A 24,984-nucleotide genomic window follows, 5' to 3' on the forward strand; every position below is an offset into this window, starting at 1 on the left:
CCTTGTTGTTAGGACTCAGCTGACGGCATATTATATGACCCACACTTCATCTATTTCCAGGTAGTAAGTGCTAAAATGTGCATTAATTAAAAAAAAAAGCCCAGTTGGCTCTGTGCCTTTGTGAGGAAAAGGGAGCTTTCATGTTTTAAATGTCTTAAAACTAACAAGAAGTCAATTACTATCAACCATAACTACAGAAAAGAAAATTCCAAAGTTGCCAAGTACATTTGAAAAAAAAAGGCACTTCTCCTTAGGTTTCTATACTCCGGTCACTCATCAAACCTGTACTGACCCTACCAGGATGTGACTGAAACAAGAATGTGAGTTAGGTATAGTAATTCATTTACTCATTCAATAAATGCATCCATTCAATAAATATGAGTGTTTCTAAAGTGATACAGTTTAAGGCATTATTGCTATCAAAAGAGACAAAGCTGCTACTCTCATGGGTAGTCAGTCCATTAGTAAACAAATATAGAATATAATGTCACATATTGCTAAGAGACAAGAAATGCAAGAAAGCAGACAGAACACAGGGATGAGGGCTGCTCTTTTAGATCAATCGTGAGAGAAGGCTGCTCTGAGGAGGAGATATTGAGCACAGATCTGAATGAATTGGGGGTGCAGAACAACATAGTGGGGACTGAGCATTCCTACGTGAAAGGCACAGGCACTGCAAAACTCCCGTCACAGGAGCACATCTGGTGCATTGGAACAGAAGTCAGAAGGCTGTGATTGCAGTACAGAGAGCAGGGAGGGAGAAGCATGAGATATGATGGAAGAGACAGCAGGGGCCTTTCGTGGTTCATGGACAGCCTGTGAACCATAGCTAGGGTCTAGATTTTATTCTACGTGTGACAGGCAGCTGGTAGAAGAGTTTGAGCAGAGAAGTAATAACTAATCTGAATTACTCTAAAATGATTACACCGCTTCTTTTGTGAACTGACTAGTCCCTGGAGTGAGGTGTATACCTACACTGCTTTTAATATTCATTTCAACGTGTTTTATTTAGCAAATATTTGGCCTCCATGGTATAATATAATGATATAGTTTCCCTCTAGTGGAGAAATGGAAATACAACTCCATTAGGCTCCACTGGCATACTCTCCCGAACAGCTTTCTTAGACTTTTATTGTGTTGGAGCTCAATAAAAATTACTGTAAAACACTTCATGCCTCTGAATTATTCGACTCCCTTTGGAATCACAGAGAAAAATGAATGTAATAGCAAAACTGAGAAAAATATAATTCTGCATTTGTAAATAATTTTCTCCATGTAATAAAATTCACAGATGTAGGTAAAAATGCCTCCTTGCCTTTCATAGATGCTGTAGAGGGAAGAAAAAAAAAACATAAAGAGTTCAGAAGTCAGGAAAATGCCATTATACTATATTTCTATTTTACTACCAATCAATGAAACAAAATAGGCATTGGATATGGTATTCTCTATGCTCTACCTCAAAGACAACAGAGGTACAGTTCTGGAACATTTTAGAATCTTAAGAGATTTGGGGTTCATTTTATGCCCCCTGCACTTTTTTGAAAACAGGCAATGAAACTACTAACCATGAAACTGTGTGGACCAGAGGCATGACGGGAATGTAGACCTACTAATTCTTGTGTTTTATTCTAGTTTTAAGGGGATATTTTTCAGTGTTTTCAATATTAAAATATTCAAAGCATTGATATTGAAATATTCAATATTTTCTTCTAAGGAGGACATTTCAGTATTTTGACAAACATATATTGGGTGCCTACTGTGTGCTAGATGAAGGGGATAAGACAGATAAGACATGGCCCTCGCCCTTTGATGATTCATACTCTGATGATGGAGACAGGCACACAAGTAATTATAAATCAACGCATTCAACAGCAATAGTAGAGGCATGCATGTTTGCTTATAATACGTTCAACACACATTTACTGAGCTCAAACATTGTGCCAAGTACTGATTCAGCTTAGAGAAAGAAAGGAGGGTTTCAGAGGGACATCATTTGAATTGGTTCTTAAAGGATGGATGAAAGTTGGTCAGAAGAGGCAGAGGAAAGAAAAGACCTCTAGGAAGATGAAGCAGATTATATAGTGCTTACAGCTATAAGAGAGTATGGCTAGAAGCAGTTCACATGGGTAAAATGAAGGGCGCATGCACAAGGCTGTATAGTTCATACTATAATACCATAGTGTTTCATAAAGTAATAAACTTTTGTTTCTCTAGGGAGACCATCTGAGAGGTTGTTGTAATTGTATATGCGGTTGGTGTCCTATCCATATATTTTTATCTTCACCACTTCAGTAGATGCTAGCCTGACTTCCAATTGTCAGCACCTGCATTTCTTTGCCTGAGTTACCTCTGGCCACTAAAGCCACTTCAGCTGCCTATGGGGCAGGCCAGGTCCAGAAAATTAACACTGCTCTCCCTTGATTATAACCGACATTTCTCAACCAATGACTCTCCAAATTTGGTGCATTAATACTCCAGCTCCGTAGTCCTCCGAATGAGATAATTCTCGAGGTGCATGTTCTACATCGGTTTTTAAAGTTTCCCCAAGAAGATTAAGCTCCAGCTGCTTCGAGTGACAACTGGCTTGATAATGTAACCTTTTAATGGCTGCTTTCCCATCCCTGTCTCATTTTCCATACTCCTTATCATATCCCTTCTTTTACCTTGCAAATAAAGTATATGCACTTGATTTCTCGTCTCAGGGTTTGCTTCTGAGGAAATCAAAGGGACAAGTGACAAGACCAGATGTTTATTTCACAAGGAGACCTCATGTGTTGTATCCAAGACAGATTACATGGGGAAGACATTAGAGAAGGACAGGCCCCTAGAAGGTCATTCAGTGTGTGGGGACCTGTAGGCAGTGATGACTAAGGTGTCATCAGTGGGAAAGAAAAGTCAGGGAATCTAAAGAAAGACTAAAAGAAAGAACTGAAAAACTATATACTCAACAAGGCAAAAGAAAGGAGTCACATAAACCTCTTAAAACAGTCAGATATTGCCATAGAAAAACAAAATAAATGGGGGAAGACCAAATTTGGGGACTGAGACGTTCCATTTAGGGAAAAGTTGTGGCCTCGACTAAGGCAATAACGATGGTGTACGAAAAAAAGGTATAAAATTAGGAGATAATTTAAACGCAAAGGTTGATAGGCCCTACCAGCCAGGTTGGTCCCTAAATATAAAATTGACATAAAAGAAACAATGATTTGGAGAATAAAAAGCATTTGCCAGTGGAAGGTTAATATGAAGGTATCAATTTCTTTTCTTTTTAAAATTTTTTGTAACTACTAGTGGCAGCAGTATGAAGTTAATTATTGGAAAGTGATACTATAAATTGTTCTAGCCAAAGTGTAGTTTGATAATGGTACAGGGAAATTAACACGTAATCTAAATATTGTGAATAGAAGAACTCTCTTTTAGTTTGAAATCTAAACTGGACACTGATTTTTCTACCAAAATCTAGACTTGAAATGGTTCCAGCTATCTCACTGTGACTTATAGGATGGTGATGAGGGCTGTAAAACACAAGCCTCTAATCAGAGATAGCTCAGAGATGGAAATCAGCTGCAGGACCCTGAAAAAAAAATCACCTTTCTATAAAAACAATCCTTACAGGCGGCTTTCTGCAGATATAACATAAAGGAATCATCCTTAATAACATAATAAATGGGGATTCTGTATGTAAAATCGAATTATAAAAGAGAATTTTCTGCAATTTGTATTAAAGGACTTGGAAATAAAGAAAACACTCATCCTACATTCCTGTGGGACATACAAATGACCTGCGGATAGTTCAAAACCAGGCAATAAAAGAAGAGAACCTGGCAAGAGGCAGTCCCTCTAATTTCACCAAGTCTTTAGTGAGAACTGGATGCCAGTTATCAGAATCACATCATATATTACCTATCACTGTCAGTTACACAAAAAGAAATATGCTGTAGTCAACTGTACTGGAAATGTGCACAACTTTCATTATGTGCTATGGTTCAGTCATGCTGCATCGATCAGTTTGTGATCTTTATGACATCTCAAGGTACTGAATGCCTTCAGGTGTTGCTCCCGAGAAACGGAGTAACTGGAGTTACAGGACGGACTCCAACTGTAGTGCACAGCTGGCAACTGAATTCAAAATCAAGGCTGATTCTGCACTGATTTTTCCAATATGTGATATGTACTGAAGTAAAGATAACTGGGGAATCCTCGTTCGGGCTTTCAAGTCAGATAGGTATCCTGAATTTAAACCCTAGATGTACAACTTACTAGTTAAAATGACCCTGGGAAATTACTTAATTTTTCTGAACCTGTTTCTTCATTGATAATACGGAGAAAATAAATATCTAACTTTGAGATTGTTATATCAGAGACAGTGTATGTTAAGTGTCTAGCACTGTGGCACACGACAGGTGCTTAATTAATCATTCTCATCAGCATTATTATTATAAAAATATCTAATTCTGAAGTCTAGATTTATAAGACTGGTGAGAAAGAGAGTTGTGGAAAAAAGGACAGTGTTTTAGATGGGCTACAGCAATGGCTAGCTCTTAGCTATTCTAGCAACTATTCAAGAAGGTAATAAGCCCACCCTAAATAAAAGACCTCAGAGAAAAAAAAAGAAGACAAAATCTTTATAATCTGTTTGGCTATCTTTATGAGACTTAATTATCAGTTTTCAGTAAAACCCTTAGAGTATAACACCAAGACTGTCTACTTGTATAGTGTAAGTGTCCAACATATTTATTAAATAAATAAAAACATAAATATATGAAAAAACATCCTTTTGATAATTATTACTTTTTTGAGCTCTTTTGGTCTTAGCTTTGTAGTCATGTGAAACTAGCTGCTTCCTAAGACCCCAAAAGAGAAATTGCTTAAAAAAAACCCTTAATTACAGTTACTTGTTTGTCTACATGCCTGTTTTACCCCACCAGATTATAAGCTACATGCCTTAGTCATTTTCATATCATTCATTCAAAAACTATTTATTGAGTGTATATGAGTATCAGGCATAGCACACGGTACTAAATCAAGTAAGTGTGAAGTCTCGGATAGAGATGTTTCCAAGCGGTAGTAGTAATGTGTCTAGTTTTGATTTTATGTACTGCACATGTCTCGGCAGAAAAAAAGACTTCTATTTTTTTTTTCCTTCAGACAGAGTCTTACTCTGTTACCAAGGCTGGAGTGTAATGGTGTGCTGTCGGCTCACTGCAGCCTCGAGCTCCCAGACTCAAGTGATTCTCCCATCTCAGCATCCCGAATAACTGGGACTAAGACTTCAAAATATGTTTCGAAATCGTGCTTTCTACTCTATTAGTGAGTATCTGTGGTGATACTGTGGCCAGTTTTATAGGTGTCTAATACTGTGTTTAGCCTGTAATAGGCACCTAAGAAATAGTTGCATAAATAAGTGAGGAAGTCAGTGGTTAACGAACCACTAGATTAAGATTCAGAAGCCTCCCAGGCCCAGGTCTGCGAGTAGCTACTATGCAATCTTGAGCAAGTCACTTCAAGATTTGAATTAGATGTACTTCTGGATTCCTTCAGCCCTTTGGACCTTCGTTTTTATGACACCCCCAATTCTGACCAGCCTTCATGGGTATAAGAAAATGAACACAAACAGTAGGGGGCAGCAGAACACTTCTGTTTTGTATTTTTAGCTCAAACTACCCTTTAAATCCTGATAAATGTAATCTACTCCAATCTTGAAACAGCTTTTAAAAATCCATCTAACAGCCTAGATGGTTTTGTCAGTGTCTTCATTATTGATAGTCACAGAAGCTTACTTTGCAGTCTTCAAATCAGGTATGACTGACAGGGCAAATTGAAGGCACCACAGAATATTGCAGTTTGAGTCAAAAAGAACAATATATTCAAAAGTATTTTTATAAATGAAAATTAAAGCTCACATCAAATCATGTATTGAATCATGTATTGGGCTTTTAGTCTGCAAGCCCCTTTTCTAAACAGTCCCCTGTCTTTTCATTTCATTGGTTGATATTTTAATCCAAGCTGTGCTTCATAGAATGATGGTTGATAAATTAATTAACATACAATTGACTTCATATAATTGACTTGTCTAATGGTTGGAGTCATACATCACACATTTTCAGGATAACTATGTTTATTTTCAAAGAGATATACATCTTTAAGGGTAAACATTTTGGAATTTGTTTTCAGTTCCTTATCAGAAAAAATAATGCTGCCTTAAGATCACCAGGGGAGCAGTAAAAAAGGGGAAAAAACTGGATGTAAAAAAAGACTGTTAGTAAATACACCTGTTGCAATTCCTAAGGTAATAGCCCTGTCAGGCAGTATTATTTATTCATGCTTTAGTCAGAGGTTTAGAAGCTGCCATTGTGCTCTCTGAAATGCTTAACACTGAAAACTGATAATCTGATAAACCTTTAGCCAAGTTACCTTAAAAATATAGTAAATGCCTCTCAATTTTTATGTAATGCAGCAAACACATACCTCTTCTGCATAAGAAAGGAGGATGGTAGAAAGGTTCATGGAACTTTAATACTCATTTGAAAGTAATGAATCTGTTTACCTGCTGCAAAAAGCATGACCGCAACAGGTCTATAGAAACGCCTTCGAGATCCCACGCAGATAGAAATCAAACCCACCAGGAATGCAATGAGAATGATGGCAGCGCCGCCCAGGAGTAAAGCCAGAGTAGCAATCTGCCAATCTGGAAAGAAAAAAGAAATTGTTTTTGAGTAGTAAGTCCTCAAAGAATCAACAGAACTATGTTCAGCAGCCTTCACCTTGCAGTGGCTCAACAGATGTGATTTTACTGCATGCTAAGCGTCCTTTGGGGTTTGAAATATTTTGCAAAAAAATGAATAAGAAATGTCCTTATTCAGAAAAGTCTCCTATGCTAAGCTCAGCAGAGTTTTTAGACCAGGGGTTTGCTAGGATTTTCTTCCAAGGACTCTATTACGCATTCATGTTAAATCAAGTGTCCCCTCCATGACCTATTTTCAATATTATTATGATTTAAATTTTGATTGAGCAATAAAGTTCACAAATCTTAAGTACAGAAAGTAGAGAAGTTGATGAATTTTTATAGATATTTATACACCATCCAGATTAAAATACAGGGCATTTCTATCACCCAGATTTTTCTCTTGCGCCCCCTCCCAGTCAATAATGACCCTCCCACCTGGGCTACTGAGGACATCCGTCACCACAGATTGAGTTTTGCCTATTCTTAAACTTCATATAAACGGTATAAACTATTTTGTGTCTGACTTTTAAGTTTCTCATATTCATCCATGCTGTTGCATGTGACAGTAGTATATTCTTTTTTTTATTGATATTTCTTGGAAAGCCTTCCTTAACCATATAAAAATCTCCAAAGTTTTTATTTGTCTCTCCTCCACTCCCTCTAAAACAACTCCCCATCAAATTAGCATCATGAATATTGTTTGTTTTTTCCGCTTCTTTTTTATTTGATTCTAGTCTCACTGTTGTATTTACCATCACGGGTGTGGTTTCTAAAATTAAGTATTCCCAGGGAGCCAGAATGGACTCTGAATGGCTGCTCGGCCCCTTCATTCATACACGGAAACAGTAAGCATATATTGACCACTTACTATGTGCAGGCCTTTGTTCACAGATACTTCCAAAGAGTTTCTCACACTCTTAGCGACACATAAACCTTACTGAAATGCATTCATTTCTTATAAAACAAAAATGTAGAAATAGTATGATGAAAAACTGGCTCATTTTCCATTCATAAGAATGGTAAAACATTCTCTCAGAAGAGACAAAGTGAATCTCTGAAAGTACTATACAGGTTGGGAAACATCATATAAAACGATGCTATGGAGAGCAGCAGTTGTTTAAAAGCCCCAAGTGCCTCTTCTGGCCCTCAGTTTAATGTAAGTGCAGAAAATGCAAATGGATTTTAACCTATCATTAAATTGCGATGGATTCTATCCTAAGTACAGAAGTCATGATATTTTGATGCTTCCCTCTGAAATTATCCCCCCAGAAAGCTTCCAAAATGCACTCTTTGTTACGGTAGGATAAACGATGAGCAGAGGAATTGCCAATACCCTAAGATTTTCTTTTATTTATATTTGTATATCCCTGCCTCAAGCATCCTCTTCCACATCTTCTCCTCCTACGAAATTGTGGAAGCTTCACAGGCTCTCAACTAGAACTTGCACTGCAATCAAGAAACAAACAAACAAGGAGAAAATAGAACAAATCCAAACTTCTTAAAATATAAAGATGAGTCACAACAAAGTGGAGAGCATCTTTTTAATGCCATCTATTTGTAACAAAGCCATACAACTTCAAACAAAAGTAGATCTGGCTTTTAACTAGAAGTTAAAAGGATAGCCATACTGGGCTTTTTTATTCCATAACAGCATGTAGCTTTGAATTAAAAAGCCAAAAAAAAAAATAGTCCTTACATTTGAAGTCTCTAAATTTCTTGGGAAAAGTTTACACAAGTGCACAATTATATTGCACTTTGGCATGATGGAAAGCCTTCTAAAAACAGGTGTGTAAATTGAAATTTCTGAATTAAAAAAATCAAAGTTTAATTATATAAAAGTGTACAATGAAAAAAATAAAATCCATCCATCCATCCATCCATCCATCCATCCATCCATCTATCCATCCATCCATCCATCCATCCATCCATCCATCCATCCATCCATCCAATTCCTGGAGAGCTTGATTAAGAAAGCCTATGCTGAATATGTTCTAGTTGGTCTATTGCTTTTATAGAATGATTATTACTGTTAGCAACTTTCCCTAAATTATTTTACATAAGTAAAAACTTTAAAGCATTGGCTTCATTTAAATCAAAATGTAACTAAATATCTACCCATATAAAATATCTTAAAATGAAAGTGCAATAGATTGCTTTTTCCTGATCAGCTCTTTCACATAGCTCAATGTGGAAAAAAATGCCACACATTTGACTCTTCACTTCCAGCCATAATTCAAAGAGGAATTAATTTTGATCACTTTTCTCTATTTTAAATATCCTCAAAAAAATAGTTAAAATACACGTTTTGCATTTTTTAAAGACAGTCTAAGGTAGAAAATGATAAGCAAACTTTCCATATAAAGGGCCAGATGAGAAATATTTTTGGATTTATGATTTATGGTCTCTGTTGTACCCACTCAACTCTGCATGATAGTGTGAAAGCAGCCATAGACAATGTGTAAACAAGCTGGCTGTGCCCCAATAAAACTTATTTATTTATTTTTTTGAGACAGAGTCTCACTCTGTCACCCAGGCTGGAGTGCAGTGGCACAATCTCGGCTCACTGCAACCTCCGTCTCCCGGGTTCAAATGATTCTCATGCCTCAGCCTCTCGAGTAGCAGGGATTACAGGCATGCGCCACCACGCCCAGTTAATTTTTGTATTTTTAGTAGAGACCAGGTTTCACCATGTTGGCCAGGCTGGTCTCAAACTCCTGACTTCAAGTGATCCACCCGCCTCAGCCTCCCAAAGTGCTGGGATTACAGGCATGAGCCACTGCGCCCGGCCCCAATAAAACTTAATCTACAAAAACAGGTGGTGAGTTGGTTTGGACTCCATGGCTGAGCTGCTGTTTGCTAACCATTATACTTCATTTAGCATTTCAAATGTTGAACTTTTTTCTAGGTAAAGATCTTTTAAACTACAAAACACACAATGAAGTTAATTTAATAAATGAATAATACAGGAATGCAAAGTGATGCTTAACCAATACAGCGACAGAAAATTCCAAAAAATTCCTAATCGCATATTGTTACATTTCCTCAATATAGCAATTCTTCATTTCATTTGAAAAACCAGTAAAATGCTATAGTAGAAAGCACCAGGAGAATAAAAGTAAAAGGGACTAGAACCTAATTAGAAAAAGAACCTCCTATAGCATAGGAAATACTTCTAAAAAGTAGATAAACATAACCAGTTCTGGATTTTCTTCTAAATGTCCTCTGTTTATTTTCAGCACTGAGGTTGTGGCTAATGACAAAGTTATCCTAGATGTAAAGCCAACAAGGAGAATCATCAGCATTACCACTGTTGTGATATTTCTACCTTTCCTTTGGTCCACAACCAGAGATATGCCTGCTCAAACAGAAAAGCCATTTTATTTTCCAAAAGAAACTAGAAATGGGCCATGACTGCCACTGTTCTGGCCAAAACCTGGGGCTTAGACTGGATTATTGAGACTATATCCCTGGCGAATGGTGCCAAGTTTTAGAATTGTTGTCATTATATCCATTTGGAATGATTCACTCAGGCCAGTTGCCCAGAATCAAAACTTTAAATTGCTGATCAGTTTAACCTCAATCAGGAAGCTGAAAAAGTGGTTCGATATGGCTATCATAGTCAAGGAGGTCTGAGGTGCATTTCAAAGTTCAGTGTGGGTACTTTGGAGCTGCAAACAGGGCCTGTGGCATCCTATCTCTTTCAGTAAACAACTAGAATCCATTGTCCAAATAATAGTGCCAGCCTAAGAGGTGAACTAAAATCAAGGACTATGTAAATCAGCCAGTTACCATTTCCCTCTCTCTTCCTGAACAAGACTAAGATATGGGGAGTAAAAAAAAGTGAAAAATATTTTATAGACACCTACTAATGGCCATTAAAATAATAGGCTGGGCTTTATATTGACACAGTTAGACAGATATTTACTTACCATCCGAAGTCCAATACTAGATTTAGCAAGAATATATACATGACTTGGACAATTTTATAGTAATATTATGAGACCAGAAAACTTGGTCTACCCTGACTTTTCCACCAAAAGATTTGCATGCCACAAATACTTGCTAATCTACAGTCAGTGTTTGCAAAACAAATTAAAATTTCATAAAATTCTCTGTTTCCAGCACCATTTCTTCAAAAAAGTCATGCATTTTAAGTTTTCACAATCAGTTAATTTCTATATCAATCTTAGTTGTCCAATTATAGCCTTCACAGTATTTAGTCAGATGAGGTGTTAAGAGTCTGTAAAGATTTATTACTCCGCATTAGTTTTCTACCTTTTTATAAATAATATACCAATACTATAGTGGAACAGTAAACATACACCAGACCTGCAGAACATCAATGACCATGGTACTGTTTTACAAATTGCAGTGCTCTGCACAATTAAAATGCGCCATTGTTCAATGTCGGGCCAGCTGATTGGAAATCTGAGTTTGGTTTCTGAGACCACAGAGAACAGGTGATAATCAGTTTTGAGGAAATAACATACATCCTTGGTTGATAAATTGGTGAGGGCTCGAATGGGATGGGAGGCATGTTTCGGATCTGAAAACCAAACCTGAAATCAGGCTGCCATGTTACGTGTCAGGTTCTCTCAAGAGAATTTTGGCAAAATTGACACAGTGACACACTGGGGGCATTCAAACTGCACCTAAAGAAGTGGAGGCTCAAGATAAGTGTATGCTTCTCTACCAGTGTTTTCTATAACAAGAAAAAAAAGTAAAAAGAAAAAAAAAACTCCAGGAAAATGTATACACATAATGTTATATTCCCCTCGCAGTTACAGGATAAAAATCAGGCAGTCCCTATACTACACCATCAAGTTTAACATTAAGATGCAACTCAGGAACTGATTTCAAGTCCTCTTTCAAGGTATTTTTATTAGCTGGCATCAGAGTTTCCAATGTCTATAAGTGGTTTAGTATTCTGCAGAATTGTGCTGACTTATTTTAGCAGTGTAACATATGAGACTGGCCTGAAATCGCCACTGCATTATGAAAATTCTATGGACCACATTGTAACTGTCCAATTGGAGAATTATCATTCCCTTAGAGAATTCATGATCAAAAGTCACTTCCAATTTTCAGAAAAGACAAAATTTTAACAAGGGTACGTTTTCCATATTTTTGAGCCAAGGGCAATGCACAAAACCAGTTCCTAAAGCTTTCTGCCTCCACTCACCTCATTTAGAAACCTTTCACTTGTCAAACACTGGCTAATTTATTTACCTCTGTAGCTACTGGTTATATGCTGAGATTCATTCTACTATATGTAAATCCCTGAGCACATAATGGCTATTTCCTTTAGAAAATTAGATATAATTAAAAAGCAATGGAAAAACAAGTTTTTAACCTTATAAACAGAAGCCCTACTGTTTAGGTGGGTAGTATTTCCCTCAATGTATTCCATTGTTTTTATGGACGATTCTCACTTTTCCATAATTCTCATCACAAATTAAAACACTGATTTTTAAATCACATTCACATTTGTCAGACTAGCACTTGTATTTTCATTTTTGAACCCCTCCAAAAGGAAATTATATTAACTAAAATTATATCTATAACTGCAATAAAATAATTCACTAGACAACTTGGAACAGTGATTTTTACCTATCATCTTGAATTATAAGTTATATACAAATTCTTCCTAATTCACCCAAACAGACTGGACTATTTTCACTCATTCCCAGCAAACATTCAGCTTTTCTAAATACTTGTATTCATTTGTAGGACATATTTATAGCAAAACATTTAAATTACATTGTTGAGAACATAGTTAAGTTAGTATTGCCAATCCCATTCTATCATCAGGAACCGGAAATAGTGGGATGGTTTAGTACTAAAGGAAAAAAGAAAGCTCAGATACAGAAGAATATTTCAAACTCACATTCCCTAAATTATCCATCTATTCACCAAAGACTACGTCTTTTTCCCAACTAGCTCACTTTGTCAGAAATTATGGCATTTAATTATTTTCACGAAACGTAACTAAAGAATTTATCTTAATATTAATGCTACGCATTTCTGAGTTTGGATAGGAAGGCTGTATCCTCATACACAAAGAATGGAATGCTATTTTGTGTAGAACTATAAACTTAGCCTAACTACTTCTAAAGGTATCAAATGATCTACTTAACTTTTAAAAGTTAGTCTGCATGTGGCTAATGAAGCGGAAAACTGAAACCGTTACTGAGGCAGTTTAAATCTTGGTTTATTGGCGAAGTTGCATTCTGACCTAAATTTGTCAATACTGCATTAATTTTCCACCACTCTGTGATGCAGACACAAAGAAAGGCAGCCAAATGAATTCTGAGTCTAATTTCAATAATTAAAATGACCACTTCTTTTATTAAAACAACTGATATCAAAACTATAATTTTTCATGTGCAAAGAAATATTTCTTTGTCTATGAGGATACTGCCTTTCTATCCAATTTAAGGCAAGTAATTATATGTATTTTATACAATTACAATATAAATACTATGTGTGTTGTGACACACAAAGCAAAATAGATGTTTGCAAAAGCAACTATGTTAGATATCCATAGTAGTAATCAGGTTGGCAACAATTTGATTTCGAATACTACCCTTTAGGTCCATTCACAGATAAAGACTGCCTCCAAAGTACAGTGCTAACCTGATTTTAAACTACAGACATAAATGACCCCAGGTAACCATCCAAACAGATGATGCAATAACCTTAATGACCAAAATGCGTGTTAATTTTGCCAAATTTTGGAAAATCCCAGTTGTCCAAAATGCCAGATGGGTTACTAGTGTTTAACAATGACAATTTCATTCAAGATCTTGGAGTTGTTTTATGCTGATGTTAGAAAAAAAACACACATACTTTTTATTTTTAACAAATAATGGAACATTTTAGCTGCTTCATAGAATTCTGTCTTAGACAATTCAGTGGAAATGTAATTAATAATCTAAACACAATAACATATGGTGTTTTTTCCTCAAATAAAACTATTTGAATACAGTATTTAGCAAAGAGCCTTGCTGTTAAGGCAAGTTCCAGTATTTGGACAAAAAGAAAGACACTATCACCCCTAATGACTGCTGTTTCTTACCATGCACCATCTTTGAAAGCTTTCATTAGCATTTGATGGTAACTAGTGTTACCTAACAGGTACTGGTATTTTTCAATAATAATTTCTAATCATGGTATTTCTACAAAGTTGTGATGACTCTGGTATTTTGAACATTGTTCTTTTTTCACTCTTTGAATAAAAACCTAATTAGGTTACAACTTGGAAAACTTGATTATTTTGAAAAGCACAAAGAAAACCTACTACTCCAGGATTAGGAGTGGGTGAAACTTCCTCTAAGCAACTAAAGTTACTGTAATGGGTTTAGGGGAGCTAAGACTAATCAAAGAGTAGAATGAAGAAAGCCAGACAGCCATCCACGATCAGTATAAAGATATCCCTTTAGTAAATATGGAGGAATAAAATTGGCAAAGCTAGTACTCCCACCAGCTCCTTCTTAATGCCCCGCTGCAGAAGTAGAACCTTTGTTTCCTCCTTCACAGCATTTTGCACATTTATTTAATTATTAATAATTTGTTTAAAAGACACCATTTGTTTCACTCATCATTTTATTCTCACTACCTTCCACGATGCCTGGAACACAGACTAACTGGCTGACTTTGTATCAGAATAATGTCTACCCTCTGCTAGAAAATCAATGACTACGTTTCAATGAAGTTAACTCATTGAGTACATGTGAGAAGATGGGAAAATAGAGGGAAGCATTCGAATGTACCTCCCTTTAAGTTACCCAGAGGAGCTAAGAATAGATTCTAGGCTTCATTCACAGAGCATCATGACAGCATTCTGGTGAATATTTGGTTTAGGGACCTTAAACACGATGGCAATAAAATCTTCTTTGATGAAAATTTGAGTTCTTTTGTGTCTGTCCCTTTTTATGTACAGAGAATAAGTAATTCAGGGGTCTCAACTTCTATTTTTTTAACATTATTTTGCCTAATAAACATACATTTTGAAGAGAAAGTATAAATATGTGATCTCTTGAAACATGGCTCATTAAAATATCATTTTAAACCTCATAACAGTCAACAAGCTGATAGAGACAAAGGTGATATAGATATTTTTTCCCAGTTCTTTGGAAGACCATGGATGTTTTGTTGTACATTTTTTAAGTGAGAGTCTTTGGTGCCCACGATTAGAATAGAAAATTGATGATCTACGAGTCTCCCCAAATCACACACAAACTTAGGAGTAAAAACGTTAAGGAAAGGTGTCCTTGTCTAATTTTCAAGGGAGGTGAACCAATAGTTTGAAAAGATTAGTAAAATTTAATTGTCAGTGCCTTTAATGTGTGAGGTTGAAATTCTGCTGAAAGAATATTCAATCTTTTTTGATAAATTAATACATATTTTTAATAAAGCCAGAATGCAATTAAGTTGTTGAATTAAAATTAATATTCATTTAATCAATTTAAGAAACTTACATGGTTGACTTCCACATAATTTGGAAATTCTTTTTCAACTTAAAATTAAGCTATTGTTAGCCAAGCCAAGAGCCAAATCAGGAAGGCAATTCCATTTGCAATTGCCACAAAAAAAAAAAACAAATATCTAGGAATGCAGCCAACCAGGGAGGAGAAAGATCTACAGGGATAATTATAAAACACTGCTCAAAGAAAGCACAGAAGACATAAACAAATGGGAAAACATTCCATGCTCATGGATAGGAAGAATCAATAGCATTAACATGGCCATACTGTCCAAAGGAATTTACAGATTCAATGCTGTTCCTATCTGGCATTCTTCACAGAACTAGAAAACCTATTTTCAAATTCATGTGGAACCAAAAAAAGAGCCCGAATAGCAAAGGCAATCCTAAACAAAAAGAACAAAGTTGGTGGCATCACATTACCTGACTTCAAACTATACAACAGTGCTACAGTAACTAAAACAGGATGGTACTAGTAGTACAAAAACAGGCATATAGACCAATGGAACAGAACAGAGAGCCCAGAAATAAGGCTGCACACTTACAACCATGTGATCTTTGACAAAATTGACAAAAACAAGCAATGGAGAAAAGACTCCCTATTCAACAAATGATGCTGGGATAACTGGTTAGGCATATACAGAAGATTGACCCCTTTCTTACACTACATACAAAATCAATTCAAGGTGGGTTAAAGATTTAAATGTAAAACCCAAAACCATAAACTGTAAACTACGTTGTCAACCCTATAAGACAAGGTAGGCAATACCATCCTGGACATAGGAACGGGCAAAGATTCCATAACAAAGTCACCAAAAGCAATTGCAACAAAATCAATAATTGAAAAATTGGATCAATTAAAGTTAAGAGCTTCTGCACAGCAAATGAAACTATCAACAGAGTACACAACCTACAGAATGAGACAAAATATTTGCAAGCTATGCATCTGACAAAGATCTAATAGCCAGCATCCATAAAGAACTTAAACGAATTTACAAGAGATAAATAAACAACCCCATTAAGAACGGGCAAATGACATGAACAGAGACGCTTTTCAAAAGAAGACATACATGTGTCCAACAAGCATATGCATAAAAAGCTCAATATCACTGATCATTAGAGAAATTCAAATCAAAACCACAATGAGATACCATCTCACACCAGTCAGAATGGCTTCTATTAAAAAGTCAAAAAATAACAGATGCTGGTAAGGTTTTGGAGAAAAGGGAACACTTTACACACAGTTATTGGAAGTGTATATTAGTTTAATCATTGTGGAAAGCAGTACGGTGATTTCTCAAAAACCTAAAAAAAGAACTACCATTCAACCCAGCAATCCTATTACTGGGTATATACCAAAAGAACAGAAATTGTTCTACCATAAAGACACATGCAGGAGAATGTTCTTTGCAGCACAACTCACAATAGCAGACTTGGAATCAATTTAAATGTCCATCAGTGACAGATGGGATGAAGAAAGTGTAGTGCATATACACCATGGAATACTATGCAGCCAGAAAAAAAACCGAGGTCATGCATATTGTGGGAACATGGAAGGAGCTGGAGGCTATTATCCTTAGCACACTAACGCGGGAACAGAAAACCAAATACAGCATGTTCTCACTTATAAGTGGGAGCTAAATCATGAGAACTCGTGAACACAAAGAAGGGAATAACAGACACTGGGGTCTACTTGAGGGTTGAGGGTGGGAGGAGGGAGAGGATCAGGAAAAATAATAACTATTGGGTACTAGGCTTAATACCTGTGTGATGAAATAATCTGTAGAAGAACCCCTGGTGACATGAGTTTACCTATATAACAAACCTGCACATGTACCCCGAACCTAAAATAAAAGTTAAAAAAAAAATTAAGCTTTTTCAAATTTGTTTTGATACAGAGTCTTGCTCTGCTGCCCAGGCTGGAGTGTAGTGGCATGATCTTGGCTCACTGCAACCTCTGCCTCCCGGGTTCAAGTGATTCTCCTGCCTCAGCCTCCCGAGTAGCTGGGACTACAGGAGCCCGCAACCACGCCCAGCCAATTTTTTGTATTTTTAGTAGAGACAGGGTTTCACCATGTTGGTCAGGCTGTTCTTGAACTCCTGACCTTGTGATTCACCCACCTCGGCCTCCTAAAGTGCTGAGATTACAGGCGTGAGCCACCACGCCCGGGCCCCAAGCCGTTGTTTTAACGTACCCCATCATGGAGAAACTTAAAGTAGAAGTGTTTATTTTTAAGCACTAGTCATGGTTAAAATGTAAATTTGATGGTAATAAACATCTGAAATGTATTTATCAACACATATAATTCTATTTTCAGACTTTAATTCTATGTGAAATCAAATCATGGATGATAAATAATGTTACAAAAAGTGGGCAACTATTTCACATGCAGTCCTTCACCTCTTCATCCAAGCTTCCATACATGACATCATTCAACAATCCTTCAAACACCAAGTGACAGTTATCTACAATATTACAGAACATTTTAAAAACCAACCCTCCAAAAATACTATGGCAAAATGTACCCTCTCTATTGAGTGTTTAACATTATATCCTTCCTCATTTTCCTTAATCATGTAATAAATGTGATTAGACTGGATTATGTTAAAAATCTTGTCTATTTTAAACATGTTACATACAACTCTGAGATTCAATACATGGGCAGTAGTTAAGAGAAGAGCTATGTTATTAAAACAAAGGAAAAGGAAACAAACAAAAAATAACTCTAACTCCAACACTTCTCTAGCACTATAAAACTTGGCTCCTGTCTGGAATTTTAATGTTTTAGTGTTCATGTACCAAGCATATCATCAGATGCATTCATAACTTTCTAAAAAAAGAATAAAATTTTATCATACAACATAAAGTAGCAAATTACATTCCAGATTCATAATCAGTTTGAGCCTTGGTTGTTTGAGACTAAACCAAAGATTTTGGAAGGTTTTATATGTATCTCTCTGTTTGTGGAAAAGTTAGGTTCTCGAGTTCATTCCATCTCATATCCAAAGTACAAGTAACCAGTCATTAAAGCCATATGCTGGCTGAGGGAAGGTTTTGTCCCAGTCAGACATTATTTATATAATCAATTCAAAGTTTTTAAGTACAGAAGCTACAAAGCAAAGACAAACTGGTTGGCTGTTTGTTGTTGTTGTTCTTCAAAGGCAATAAAGAATGCAGATTTGCAGTTAGACTCAGTGTCAGACTGTGTGCTCCAAACACGGCCCAACAGCAACTCCTATCCCACATTCTCTTCTACAATGTGACGTTGCCACTGCTCCATCAAAAGATGGTATTAAATTCTCCTTCCCTTAAATCCAAGCTGGCCATATGGCTCCTTTGTAACCAACTGAATGTGGTAGAAGAGATGTGTGATTTCTCAGCCTAGTTCAGAGAGAGTCTGGCTCTTATGACTCTTGTCCTGCGGGACCCAGTCAATTTGTAAGAATTCCAATATCCTAAGACCACAGTGCTAGAAAGGCCACCTGTAGGCATTCCAGGGAGAGTCACAGCTTTGCCCAGTATCTCACAGCTTTCCCCACCAAGATGCCAAACCTGTGAGCGAAATCATTTGGAAAATGACCCTACAGTTCCAGACGTTCTGGTTCCTAGCCATTCAAGTTATCTTCCGCAAGGGCTCCAGACATCCATCCTCATTATGTCCTATCTGAATTCCTGACCCACAGAATTCATGAGTATAATAAAATGGTTATTTTACACGACTAACTTTTGTTGTGGTTAGTTTCCCAGCATTAGCAACTGGAATACTCTTGGTAAGAATCTGTCTTTACCACCGGTTAATTGAGACCTTGGTAATCTTAACAAAAATCCAAAGTTTCCTCAATAATATATAGGGATAACTTTAGCTACCTTGCAAGTTTATTGTGACATTGGGAATAACTGAGGTGTCTGGCCTGTAATAGGACTGAATAAAAGGATAATAGTTTTGTGATCATGATCTACCAAGAGCATTGTTAAATGTTAGGTAATGCATATCAAAATTTAAATTTGAAATTAACTAAGTACTTCATTATGCAATGCATTATGCAGTGCAGAGATTTTACTACTTAAAGAGGAAAAATCTTCAATTATTGATAAAAGTATCACTGGGATTTTCTGAATATATAACCAGGAAGAAACATAAAACTAACAAACAGGCACTTTCATATATTTAATCTTTATGATAAACCATTTGAGGACATTAAGTTGTATGAGGTCACATGATTGGTAAGTGGCCAAGTTCAGGTCAGTTAGAATCCAATGTCTCATTTATTCTCCAAAATACTACTCTACTCTGATACAGAATTACATTACAATGTAGCATAGCTCACATGGAAGTTTGTTGTGGTATTTATTTATTTATTCGGTTAGTTATTTTGGGGTAGCCCTCAGAACCAGAAGTGGTTCAGAGAGCTCCCTGCTGTGGTATTTAGGTTAGGTATTCCAGAGACACATTTTGAAGCATCTATATTCCTTTCACTAACATGTCTAGTAGCACTGACTATATCTATGGTCTCTGCAAGTGGTCTTACTATTAAACAGAAACTTGCAGGAAATTTCTTGAAATGTATTCCCGACAGCAAGTAAAATCTATTGCTTGAGATATGCTTTTGTTTGTTTTTGTTTTGTTTTGAAATGTTTTACGAAAGGCCAGGCTTTTCCCACACCCATCAAATCCCTTAGCTGCCAAGACTGATCTAAGTGGCTCCCTGGGGATTATAATCCTTCTATGAATGTGAGCAAAAGAGAAATTATATCTGTTCACAAATTAAAATGTCCTTTGCAAAAGTAAATCTAAGGAACTTGAAAATCTAAAAGACATTAAGAGAAAGTCATCAGGAAGATCTTGAAATAAGTTATACTTGGTTTTCTCTGGCTTATCAGTGGAGAAAGTTTTGGTGCTCTCTGGTACTCTTAACTGTCCACCTGTCTATGATGTCTAGGTTAAACAAAACTGCATTTATTCCTCTTATGTTCTTTTCAAGGAAGCCAGAAGTGGGTATAACGATAGTGACTTCCAGGCTTGCGGAGCTATTTGTAAAAATGCATCAATATGAACACATTTCAAGCAACAAGCTGAACCTTCCCCGGAGCAAATCACATTGCGAGGTTTCCTAATGAAACTGTGTTTTTGAATTAAGGAATAAATGCAAAATATGAACAGATGAAACATGTTTGAACTCAGAATCACTATATCTCAGATTTGCTAAGACGTGCAGGTGGTTAGGCAGTTCCATTTATCTTTAACACCTAAGATAGGCTTTCTTATAAATTCCTTTTAAAGTAGCTTTTCATACTAAAGTTAAAAAAAGATCTACATACAAAGCACTTTAAAAAGAATTTCTTGTCAATTAGAAATGATAATATTCACCTGTTATTAGCATATGGTATACTGCCATTTCAAAACTACCAGTGACTCACGTTACAAATGCAGCTATTTTTAGGATAGTATGTGAATGATGTTAACAATATCCCTTGAAAAAAGGTACTATTTGATCAAGTATTTTGTGGATGAAAAAACGGAAAAATGAATTTGTTATATCCCTAAATTACTGTTAGTAAAAGTGTTCATTTGGTCATCTGTATGTCCTTGCTTTTTCCTTAGTCAACAAATTACACAGACACCAAAAAGCAATCTGCTTTATATGAAATAGCTATGTATTTATACATTTTAAAGAAGAAATGTAAAGTCTCCTTGGAGGTTACACAGCACATTTGATATCAAATTTAGGGCATCAGCATTCTGTATACACTTTGTGCCAATCCTATTTACACTAAGGATTCTTGTAATTGCTGTGAAATCCTAGCAACTATATCCTAGAAATAAAGTTAGCAAACTAAATGTGACTAAGCAGAAGTCTAAAATATTACTATAATCTGTGTAAGATTTAAGGTTTATTAAAACATTCCCCAAAACAGTACTGGGGAAAACTACCCTTAGAAAGAACTCTGTGGCCGGCAGCCATGTGAGTACTGCGTATTCTAAACTTCCTAATAAGCACACTTTATTATTTTTTTTTCTTTCCACCATTAATCACAGTCAATTAGCCGCTTTCTCATATGTCTTTCTGGAACACTTAGAACTTAAGATGAGTGCCTCAACTGTCCTCCATACATTGAATTGGAACACCAGAGAAAAGCATTACGGCTGACTGACAACCGGATTACTGGTTCGTACTAGAAGAGCTGACGCAACCTTCAATACACCAGAACACAAGAGGCATGGTTCTACTTTTGCTTAAAATCATAAAACAGGTTATAAACAGCAAATGATGCACATTTGGTACCAAAATTAAAATGCAAGTTTAAAAATAATGGCTTAGGGGAAAGTTTCAGTAGAAACTGGGTCTCAGTAGGGCATACTATTGTGAGTAGAAACATTCCTGAAATGCTCCTTCAGTAAATACAGGCCTGCCTCTTCACAGCAGTTTTAATTCTAATTAAGACAAACACTTTTAATTAAGCCTTAAAGAGCCTGGTGAAGGGCCTTCAGTAAAATTGTCCTTGGTGGTTCCTCCCAAGGTAATTTATTTTGAAAGACAAAGATGTGGATCTCTCAAAATCTTCAGAGAAGACATTTCCCTCCCTGTTTTCTGCTACTCCACACAGCAAACAGACTGAAAAAAGCTGCTTGCCCTTTGGAACAGACAAGAAAAGCACTGCTGGTTTTGATTCGGGCATTCCCCTTCCTTTCAAAACACTGGTGGACAGAAGCTTCAAGTTCACATAACATAAGAAAGCACATTTTGTAAAGTGGGGACACAGAGCAATTTTCCTTATCTTGTTTCCTTTCCTCCACCCCCGCCCTGTGTCCCACCATCACCGTGGAGAGCAAAAAATGAACTGCTATTATATATACACAAAGTCAAGAACTTGTTCCAGAAAACCTCTAACAAAACCATCTCTACTTTTTACCCATTTGCTTATGAATTCTACTTTATCTGGACTGAAAACTATTTTTTTTAAGGCAAGATAAGATGAAAGCTGATTTTCAGAAATCCAAATACAAATATACGCTGGGCTAGGACTTTCAGCAAGGGAGTAGAATAAACGGGGAAAAATCCCCAACTGGGCCTGCCTTTGATTTTTACTTTGCAGAGTGCTATTACCGCTATATTTGCATTAAGCTTGCGTCTCCATATTTCCTTGACTAGAGAGGAAAAAAGCTGAGATAAATGGGTATGGAGGCAATTAAGAAAAGGTTAGCAAACACTGTATGTTGCTCTACAAACTCGAGCTGGCTTCTCCCCATTCCCTACATTCCTGGCCAAGAAAAAAGGGTACTGGCTTGAAAAGCAAATGTGAGTTGAAACTGGTTTCTCTAACCTATCTGAAAAGTCTTTATGCAATCAGGGGTCTATTATTTCAGGAGACAGAGAGAAAGGGGCAAAACATTCACGTTGCCAAGGAGTCGCGCAGTAGCTGTCATTCCTACATAGATTTTATTATTTAAGAGGGGAAAGGAGATATTTTCGCCAAAGTTTATTTGGATCCCCTGGTTACCGAAGAAAGAAATTCTGCCGATTTATTTTATCTTTAGTTGTAAACAGCCAACGCTGAAGGAATTGAAGGACCTAAATGTTGACCTCCTGCTGCCAACCAGTTCCCTCCACAGTGAATTAACCAACAAAGAGGAAACCCTTCAATGGGAATTTTGAGGTAGTATCAAAGAAAAAGCCTTTTTTAAACACAAAATTATATTTACAGAAGTAACTTAGTCAAATTTTCCTGTGTTATAACAGGAAACCAAAGACAAAAGAAAATCAGATTTTTGTGGCTTTTTGTGCTATTTCAACTTTGTTACAACTTGAAAGGTTTCCAGGAAAGCTTTATAAATAGTCCCAGAGAAAACATGAAACTGGAAGGAATGTAATGAGTTTCTCAGGTGTCTATGTGTGTGTGTGTCAGTCTGTGTGTGTGTGTGTGTGTGTGTGTGTGAGAGAGAGAGAGAGAAACAGAGAAAGAGAGAAAGAAAGAAAATCGCCGGCAGGTCCTCTCTCTTTATTCCCCTTTCTCTTCGCTGACACCAGCAGTTGAAGAATCAAAATTAGAAAGGAAGGGGTTTGTAGCGAGAAATCATAAGTTGACAGATTTCTGCTAAGGGCATAACTGGGGCGCCGGGGAAGGCAACTGGAAGGTCAGGGAGGCGGTAAAGCAGTAAAGCCCCCTGGGACTGGTAGCCTCAGTAGATACCTTATTCTCCACTCCCCACCCCCATCTTATCCATTTGCAGCTTTCAGCGCTGGCGGAATAAAGCACAACTTTCTAGGCATCTGTGAGTAGCTCATGGAGAAAAGAAAGGTCTGGAGGAGAGAAGAGTTACTTAGAGTGGCAGAGAAAGAAAGGCAACTCACAATCAACGGCGGCGTCACCAAAAAAGGAAAGGAAAACAAGCCTGTCCCTCTCTCAACTCTTCATATCCATCAAAAACGTAAGGAAATAAAATCCAAACCGAAATACATTGGTGAAAACGCAGATAAGGTGGAGTGGAACCGGCAGAAATGTGAACACTAGGCAAATTCGTCCTCGAGAGAGGAGGGAAAAAGAGTGGGGAAGACCGAACAGAGAACCCCCGCAGCATCTCGGTGGAGTTGGGGAGTTTTTGCCTGCTTCTTTTTTAACGGGGGTGTGGAAGGCGTCGCATTTTTTTTACACAGCCACATGGCTCTCGCCTCAAATGATAACAAATACCCAAAATAGCGTACGTGTTACTCCAGAACAGGAGGAATGGCCACGGGGAAGGGAGAGGGCGTGGGCTGTCGCTTTAGGTTTGGCGACCAGGGATGGGGAGGGAAGAGGGGTGGATGCCAGGGAGGTGGCGGGAGCCCCAGGATCAGAGAAGGGCCTGGACGGGGTGGGACGGGCCAGGGCAGGGGATGCGAGGACGTGGGGACAGGCGGTGACTGTCCTGGCAGTGGGGCGCGGGGCAGTCCGGGGCGGGAAGCAGGGGTCGCGGCGCGCCAGGCCCTCACCGCTGCTGAGCGTGGACTCGCAGTGCCAGATGTCCAAGCTGGCGGGTTTCCGGCAGGACTCCCACAACGACAGGTAGTACTGGTGGTCAGCTGTGACCCAGGCCGGGCTCAGCACCGCCCCCAGGTCCAGACACAGCGCCAGGAAGATGCACACCAGCCCGACCAGCTTCAAGGGGGTCAGCACCGACACGCGCACCTCCTCCATGCCGCTGCCCGCCGAAGCCATTCCTGGGCGCCGCTTTCGTCCGCCCCGCCGCAGGCGAGGACGCCAGGCGGGTCCGAAGAGCCGGGAGCCGGACCTCCCGAGGGGGGAAGCCGCCGAGCTGCCACGCGCGGGGACTCGCTCCCTCGGGGCTCTGCGCGCCCCCTGCCGCGCGGCCAAGGTGGGTCTGCCGAGGCGGCCGGCCGGGTGTGGGTAGTCGGCAGCCGCAGCGACGTCGATTCCACCCCGGACCTTCGCCGCCGGCCCCGCGCCGCGCTCTGCCAGCGCCCGCTCCCGCTCCGCCCGGCTCGGCCGGGCTCGCTCCGCCCCGGCCCCTCCCCGGGCTGCAGGAGGCGGTGCCGAACGGGGAGGGGCGGAGGGCCAGCACTTGGTGGCTTCGGCTCCAGTTCCCAGTGCCGGAGGCTCGCGCCTGTCCCGCCCCTACCCCGCCTCTGGCCCGCGGGCGGAGCCCAGTGCCAGCCCGCGCCCCCGATTCGCAGCGCGCGGCAGTTCCTTGAAGCAGCCCCGCGCCCAGCCCGGCCCTCGCCCGGCCCTCGCCCGGCCCCCAGCCTCGCTGGCTCCAGGTCGCCGGGCTCTGCC

The 24,984-nt window shown here is 38.4% G+C and overlaps 1 protein-coding gene across 1 annotated transcript in view; it reads right to left on the reverse strand.

Moving 5' to 3' along the window:
* The window catches only part of TMEM47 (transmembrane protein 47), a 30,342-nt gene extending 5,643 nt beyond the window's left edge, over positions 1-24,699 (reverse strand). Inside the window, exons 1-2 of the mRNA XM_002831504.5 lie at positions 24,183-24,699; positions 6,548-6,688 (exon numbers count right to left, since the gene is read on the reverse strand). Of these exons, the coding sequence (XP_002831550.1) occupies positions 6,548-6,688; positions 24,183-24,408 (367 nt within the window). The 5' untranslated portion in view covers positions 24,409-24,699. The remainder of the gene's footprint in view (positions 1-6,547; positions 6,689-24,182) is intronic.
* Positions 24,700-24,984: the final 285 nt, after the last annotated feature.

The sequence above is a fragment of the Pongo abelii genome, chromosome X (genome assembly GCF_028885655.2).
Source record: "Pongo abelii isolate AG06213 chromosome X, NHGRI_mPonAbe1-v2.0_pri, whole genome shotgun sequence".
Taxonomy (NCBI): Eukaryota; Metazoa; Chordata; class Mammalia; order Primates; family Hominidae; genus Pongo; species Pongo abelii.